The 8,586-nt window shown below is 38.1% G+C and overlaps 1 protein-coding gene across 1 annotated transcript in view; it reads left to right on the top strand.

The window, feature by feature from the left end:
- Positions 1–2,896: 2,896 nt before the first annotated feature.
- Positions 2,897–8,586, top strand: part of LOC306817315 (cytohesin-3-like) — a 33,262-nt gene continuing 27,572 nt past the window's right edge. The window contains exon 1 of the mRNA XM_079334094.1: positions 2,897–3,296. Coding sequence (XP_079190220.1) covers positions 3,278–3,296 — 19 coding nt within the window. The 5' untranslated portion in view covers positions 2,897–3,277. The remainder of the gene's footprint in view (positions 3,297–8,586) is intronic.

Here is an 8,586-nt window from a genome sequence, read left to right as displayed (position 1 = left end):
ACACAAATTCATACACTCACATTGCGTTATACTGTAGCTTTAAACTTACCCAAGCAAATATGTACATAAGCCGTTTTTTTTGCCACTGTAACTTTTGCATACATATTTCTAAAGTGCTCATGATGGATTTAGCTGGTTCTTTGTAATATAGCATTAAGTAAGTTCTTTTACCTGCTTTTTTAACATAACAATGAGTATGGTTTTTTTTTCCCCTGCTTATTTGGAATATTAAATAATAAACCTGCTTTTTGTAGTGGTGGTGACATTTCTGTCAATTGTTCCACAGCTCCCTAAAAAAGAAATCAGAATATCTGCATTATGTAGGATAAATAATTATTAGCTACTCTTACAGCAGGGGTTTATTATTTTTTTAAGAAAAACATTGTACATCACACAAAGGATAGAACCAACCCAAAAGGAAACTGTATTCAGTTAAATGTTGTCTCGAAGTTATAAAGCAGCTACTACTGAAATACTTCCATCACGCTTTTCTACCCAATTGAACCAGCACAGTGGATTGATGATGGCATGTCAGATGTATTTTGATCCAAACATGGAGATCAAGTTGTAGGTTGTGTCAGATTAAGGCATAACCATTCAACTGCCATACTCTGAAAAACACCCTGTGTTTAGCTGTGTTAAGTAAATTGTGCTCAATTTTGACCATTTTCTAACTGTTTTCTTAACTTGAAGTTATTTAGCTAGTCTCATTTTAAATTTCCATCAACTCAACTTAAAAAATATTTGCCTAGGAAACTCACTAATGAATATTGTTGCGAGCTGTTGTCGCTGTTCATGGTGGAGATAGATCGACTTCTGTAATGTTCTGTAGTTTAATCCTCTGGTTGCCTCGTAAAAGACTCACAACATTATGCTGATGAATCGTGAGATAATGAAGGAGAGGAAAGAAGGAAAAATCAACTAAATGTGTATTCTACATTATCTTTTGTTTCTGAATGTGGAAATGGTAACTATGTCACATGGGACATTTTTACCCTTAAATGAGTAATGTATCTTAGTTTTGACAGTAGAAATGAACCGTGTAACAAGTATCACACAGCAGAAACTGTGGCTGTGCTATTGCTTTACAAACACCCTGAATATATATTTATGAAGTATATATAGTTCATGATTAAACGACCCAATGTCAGAGAATAAGTATTAGATTGTTTCATCTTAAACCATGTTTGCTTTTATAAACTGAACATGTGTTGAATCTGTAGTTAATCATAAACTGCAGGTAAATAGAGTAGAAAGTAGAATAATTGCAGCTTAATGTCATGAAATGGAGATATTTGTAATTGAACTGCATTCAACATGCTTAGTTGGTTCCATTATTAGAAGTAAAGACACAGGTCAGCTCAGATTCCATAACACAGTAAGGGTGTGGCGAGCACGTGGATCACATCATTTCCTTTTTTGTGACTTTCTCCTATTGTCTCTCTGAAGAGCTGCACAATGAGTTCTCAGCACAACTCCCTTCCTGAACACTGGACCACATGCTGTGTCCTGCCTTCATTTTCCTCCCTGCAGCAGAACATCACTGCTGCTGTGGCCGGGATCATCTTTGGACAAGCTTCAGTGAGTCATGAGCTCGGATGGGCAGGGCCGGAGAGCGTTGTCCTCATTCCTACGTCACTGATTAAAGGAAAGTTGAGTCATATGATCTGTGATGCAGACTTTCACAGGTTAACTGAAAGAGTTTAATATTGTAAAACTAATGTACAGTGGTGATACTTGATGATTTAACTTCACATTTTAATGATAGACTTGGTGGCTTTAAGAGGTGAAACCGATAAGAATGGACTGAAATACAACAAAAAGCCTTAATTAATCATTATAAACACATACTGGACGTCTTGGTGTCCTGTGTAATCTACTTTTCTGCACCTGTTGCACTTTTCTATCGTGTCCATCTATGATTCACTTGATATATCCTGACCTGTTGTTTGTCTGCATTTAAATTATCCTCAATTAAAATAGATTCTTTCAATATAGCCCACAAAGATATGTTATCATGTGAAATGAAAAAAGAATAAACAAAATTAATAAACTACCACAAACATTTGATAAACAATAAAAGAGATAAGCATACAAACACAGTGACATAAAAACCACTAACAGATGCTAAACCACCACAAATATACGCACAGAATACGACTTGAAACACACAAACAATAAATCTGTGATTCTTTTCCTGATGTTGGAGGGGTTAGAGACTTTGTAAAGTCTTGTGTTTTACTTGTCTATAATCCTCCCATGGATGGAAAGCTCTAGATACTAATAAACCTTGTGTTGAGATTATTTGGACAAATGCCTAATGCCAATGTTGGCCTAAATTTTGGATTATCACTAATCCATGAAATCAGATGAGATAATTGAAATATAAAAATGTTGTGATTATTATTGTGCAATTGAAGGGATTAGAATTTAAATCATTGTTCAACCGTTGACCCAGTCAGGATTGCTCTTTAAAGAACACTTTAGTTTTACCCAGACACCTGAATCTATTTGCAAATCAGAGAAACAAATGCAAAAACTAACGGTGCTCTGTGAAATGTAGAGCTGTGACAGGGTAATTATTAACACCTTTGTTGATTTGATGATGAGAATTAACGGCTTAACTAACAATCTGCTCTGATAGAGTATTGTAGTAATTGAAAGTTCAATGAAAGGAAAAAAGATGAACATTAAACTTAATGTTCATCTTTTTTTCTCTTTTTCATTACTTGTAGGTATAGGAATTTAAGTACGATGTAAAAATGATGAATTCGAAAACAGGTGGTGTTTTATTTAAGTTATTTTTAGATTCCATACACTTAAATTAGTCTACTTTAAACGCTCATGCTTTGTGTCTGTGTGTGTGTTTAGTGCGGGGGTGTTATCAGCAGGGGCGGGGCTTGATGACGTCGCCACAGTTGCAGCGTCGCTAATGTGAATGCATACGGAGCAGCCGGAGGATGGAGCAGAGACCAGAGAGGCATGACCAACAACGCGGACAGACACATCTGAAATCTCTCTGCCACATTTAGTAACCGTGCCTCTAATTTACAACCAGACTGCGGTTTTTTTTCTTTCTTTTTTTCCCTGTTTTTACGAGCATTTAACCGCTGACACATGCGCATAAGCCCACTTCACATATCTGTCTGTCAACACACCGGTTTCGACTGTTTGCCAAAGAAAATACTGTTGAAAATCAGCCAGTCAAACACATATTCCGCGAGGTTTGAGTCGGTCACACCTTCTCTCGGACTGCCCTGTCATTGCCTCAGTCAACATGGATGAAGATAACCACGGTAAGGCTGTTTTTCCATTTCCACATTGGTTATCTCTCCCCCCACTCCACCCGTGTGCATGGATGGATGGATGGATGGATGGATGTGTAAGTCAGTGGACACGGAGATTTTTCAGGTTGTTTTGTGCAGATCTCGCGAAGGCTACTGCACAAAACAGCCAGAGTTGTCATATCACTATTTTAAACCTTTAAAGAAACCGGCACTTTTTCAGAATCATTCTGCAACTCGCAGGTGAGAAAGAGTCGTGGCTGTGCATAAACGTGTCCAAAACGCAGTTTTCTTTTATAAAGAAGTGTAAACGCAAATGTTATCGTTCTTGCACCATTTCCATCTGTTTGATGTCTTGCTGTAGTTGCTTTGAAGTTGCTCATAGTTATCTCGTTACACCGCTGGAAGCCTCTAAAAGTGGTGAAAAAATGATAAGACATCTTTTTGGCAGGGAGGACCTGAGATCTACTTCTTCTTGCAAACATGTAAAACATGAGGAAAAAATGTCTCTGACTGTAGTGATAGATAAAAGATGCCTCAGCATTTAAGGTTATAAAAACTGTGGATACATTGCATTTCAGGGTCAAGCATTAGAAGGAGGTGCAAATAAAGTGAAGAGGTCTATAGTGGCACAGACATGCTTCTGTGATTGGGTGAGACATCTGAATGGAATGGACCTGTGCAGCTGCATGCCTGACCCGGATTACTGCTTCCATGGAGGCTGCAGAGCCCCATATCAGTTGATAGTGGTGCTGAAACACACACATGCAGTCTGCTCCTGAGCTGATAATCCAAACCGCTCTGTGGACTCAAAGCCTTGAAGGCAGTGTAGTGTAAACAAATGGCCATAGTCTGATAAGAGTTTGTCAGTTAAACTGTGAGTGATTAGCAGAGGGTCTCATCTGGACTTCCACTTTTTGAGCCCAGCATTGTTCTCAACAGCCTGAATGCATCTTAACTAACATGCCAAATGGGAATGAACCAGTTTATCGTATTTTAAATAGTTCTGTATGTAGATGCTTTACTGCATTAACTTACAGCCTGCTCTATGTCTGAACTTAATCATACTTTTATGTCAAAGATTTCTTTCATAAACTACATTTTTGTCAAGTGTTTTAGATGATCTTCTTGAATCCTTCTTTGCATATTCATGATCCTCAGAGGATAAGTTCCAAAGGGACCCCTTTTTTTTATAGTAAAACAAATGGGCAGAAATAATTCACAGAACATATCTATACATGCTGTGGGCATTTTGTTTCACTGAACAATGAGCTTCATCTTGTCAACATTAAAAATCTCACTCTCATCACTGTTTGCTTTATGCATACTGGATGATCTCGTAGATTGAAACCATGTGGTAATCTTACTTAGAAGTCTACTTTATTTGTTTCCTTTATTTTAACTTCAGTATCTTCTAACAAGAGTACAGGAACGTGCATCTTTTTCTCACTCTCTGTTCTAAAGTCAGAACATAATAAGGCCTTTAAGTTTGCTGCTCCTTGCTTTCATGAGGTTGGAAACTTAAGGAACAGCTCTCATTGGGTGCTTCCAAGGGGATATTAAATGTGTTGGAGGCACGCACATCTCACTGTAGATGTTTTGTCTGATAACATTATGAATGTGATTGACTTTGACAAACATTTGCTGGTCATTATTAATTCATGTCTTTTTGATGCATTAATGTTGTTATGTTAGCTGCTTATTTTTCATAGAAAACTTTCACTGTGCTGTGGCCAGACATAGTCAGAGGACAGAAACCTGTAATCTTTACAAACCTTTCCTTGTTTTAATAGGCTAAGAAAAAAACTAGCCTGAAATTAATTGTGACCGTTTGACCTGCATGATATGAGAAGAATATGTTTGGTTCGATAACAGAAACTCAGTGCAATTTTGTGATAACAATATCAATTGCTATAAATAAACAAATATTTTAAGTGCATTATCTCGGGCTGGGAATCTTTTGGTGTCTCACTATTCGATTTTGATTTTTAAGGTAACAATTCGATTCCGAATTGATTTTCGACTGAAAACGATTCTGGATCCATGTTTTTATGGTCTGTTTATGAATTAGTACATACTTCAGTCGGAGTTGGCTGGATTTCTTGTTGCTCTATTTGGCATTCTACTTAATTAAAGAGCTAAAAAAAAAAAAAAGATATAAAAAAATAACAATAGATTATCAGAAGATATGAAAAGATTTTGAATCTTAGAAGAAAAGAATTTCGATTTTTATAGAAATCGATTTTTTTTCCACCTCTAATATTAGCTTTAACTCGCAGTGTTGGGTCTGTCAGCTTTTATTCATGACAGAACACCTATGTTTTCAACATGTCTCTTCTTGATCCAGAATAAATCCACTAATTTATCGGAAAGTAGATATTAAGCTTTAGCTTCATCTGACAGCATCAAAAAGTTGTGAAAGCGTAGCTGTTCTACACAGGCTTTCATACAACTGGTAAAATAAGTCACATTTTAAGTTAAAAAGGCATCGCTTTTGTAATTTATTGCGATAGATTCATCGTGGTGTGTGTCTGGTAAATGCTTATTAGTGCCCAACTGATATGGGATTTTTGGGGCCGATATCAGGGTGAAAAAAAAAACTGTGATACCGATATATAAACTGATATCTTTCTAAGCTCTATGTTCAATCTGTAGTTCGATATACTCATTTATAGTGTTGATCCCTCAAATGCAGTTATCGAAACACATGTGAAACAGATGTATATGCATCAGCACTTGACACCCTGGAGGGTGATATTGCTATTAGTAGACCATATAGCACACTCACTCCCATATCGGCCTATATTGTTGGCTGGCTGATAATGCTTATATTTCAAAGACGATAAAATGTCCTGACTTCGTGATCAAGGGAGGATGCAACGTTCATCTTTTGGACCCATCATTACCTTTCATCCAGTTAAAACATTGTGCTAAAGATGCTTCGACAGGAATCTTTCTTCCTGTACCAATTAAAATCTATACATTTGCTTAATGGCTGATACCAGATAAATATGCTAGTAAACAACGGTATTATAAAACTTGCTGTGAAGGTTGTTTCCGCTCAGTGTCTAAAAACTCTACATTGCATGAACACTATGTAACTTCATTGTGTTTGGATCGGGAGGCAGTTTTTAGCATGTAATGATGATCTACATTTGTATTTGGACTCACTGAAGCCCTAAGTTTCCCCTCAAGATATACAGTTAGTGAATCACATGTCCCGCCTGTGCACCCTCCATAAATGAGACCAGTCAAAAAGATTGTGAAACATGTGACAGGATGTCAGAGAGCAGCGGAGGCACGCTCCTGCCTGTGATCAAAAAACACATGACAAACGATTACACGAGCAGCCCTCGTGTGGCACGGTGTGCGAATAACTCAAATAACTTACCATAAATGTTGAAGTAATTAAGTGCTCTCGTTCACTCACTGACACCTTCAATGTCTCACAGGCTTAACATTGCTCTCTCACACACACACACACACACACACACACACACACACACACACACACACACACACACACACACACACACACACACACACACACACGCGCCACCTTTTTCACAGTTCTGGCACGCAGATCTAAATTTGTCTCCAACACTTACTTACAGCAGCCGATGTCAAAGTTACACCTTCATCGAGAGAAGCTTGCCAACTCCCGATAAGCCCCGGAAACATAGAGCATGATATCTTTATGACCTGAATCCAGCTAATGACGAGCTTTGCCTTTTTCCTTTGAGGGCCTTTTCCTGCATGCCAACTAATGTGCATATAAAACCCCTCTTGTGTGTACATTATGGATCACACTCTCACGCCGGTCTGTGCCGTAAGCGTGCAAGCACAAACGCTAAGTTGGGGCTATAATCATTTCTGCATCAGGGAAACCATGCTGAGTACAACAGAGAAAAGAGCCAACAGATGTCATGACATCCTTTAGGATTAATAAATTCCAAAGCATGATAAATCTCCCACAATGCATCACACATTAGAAATATTCTGTGGAAGAAAGGGGCAGAAGTAGACATTAGAGACGCTAAACTTGACAACAATGGAAAACCATTTCATTAGGTTAGACATCGTCGAGTGCCAGAAGAAGTCTGCACACAGGACCTGCTCTTTCACTCATCTTAGTTACATTCTGAATGATAACACCCAGACATGGAATTCATTAGTACATTTTTACTGCTCCCTCTAATCAGACTTGGCGCTTCTCTGCTCAAGTTTACGCGCCTCACAGCAGTCAGGGTTAGAATGAAATTCAGCAACAGTCTCAAAATCCTACAAGTTTTTATTACTCATGGGTCTATTTTTAGCATCATGCTATAGCTGGATGGAGAAGTGGAAAGAACACAGAAGCAGAAATTGGCTGGAAAGCAACTCGCTAAGCAGCTGGAAGGAGGCCCTGAATTTGAACACTTGGCTCTCTTGTATTTTCTCGTCTGTGTTGCAGCTTTGTGACGCTTCAGACGGGATTAATATGTGCTGAGTAAAAAAGCTGTTTGGGGAGTAAGAGCAATAAAATGCTGAAATTTACGGAACTCACCTTTTAAAAATCTTTATGTGAGAATAAAGACATCTTTGAGGACTTTGCTCTTGAAGTAAATGATGTTATTTTTGTAGGTACAGGACATAGACTTTATAAATGGTCAATGTGTCTGAACTCCCAGGCGCAGAGAACAAATTTCCCTTCACTCACGTCCCTTCAAAACAACTGACCCACCCTTAATATGATATAACATAACATAATGTAATATATTATAATATAGAGTTCTGAACACAATTCAGTACATGAATTAATACTGCTATTGCTGCTTCACTCTCTTCAGCTGATTTCTCCCTGGCTCCTTGGGAAATTCTGAATTATCAAACAAAACAAAAAATGGTGATTGTTCACCATTGATTGTCTGCCTCTCTCTTTCTGTCTCTGTGAACGATATATGCAGAACATTCAAATGTCCCACTGTAACTAATTGAATCATTTCAATGGACACGCAGCAGAGAGAAACCAAAGAGGAAGGACGTATGCACAGCACTATGTTCGGACCTGCCTTTGGGTTGGTAGGTACTTTCAGGCAAGAGGAGCAAAGGCTGGCAGGACAGAAATTCAAACCAAGACAAAGAAGCATCTCTTTCTGAGTCCTCAGAGAATGAAGCACTGAATATTTGAATGCTCTGTTGTTTGCTTTAATGATAAAAAAAAACTTTCAGCGCCCCGGTCTAAAAAGTCTGGATATGCTTCTGCTGTCACAACAAAATGCACTTAAATGTTTAGTGAGGTTTCGTTGGCCATATTTCCTGT

This window comes from Symphodus melops (assembly GCF_947650265.1).
Source record: "Symphodus melops genome assembly, chromosome: 21".
Classification (NCBI taxonomy): domain Eukaryota; kingdom Metazoa; phylum Chordata; class Actinopteri; order Labriformes; family Labridae; genus Symphodus; species Symphodus melops.
This window is presented reverse-complemented; position numbering and strand designations above follow the sequence as displayed.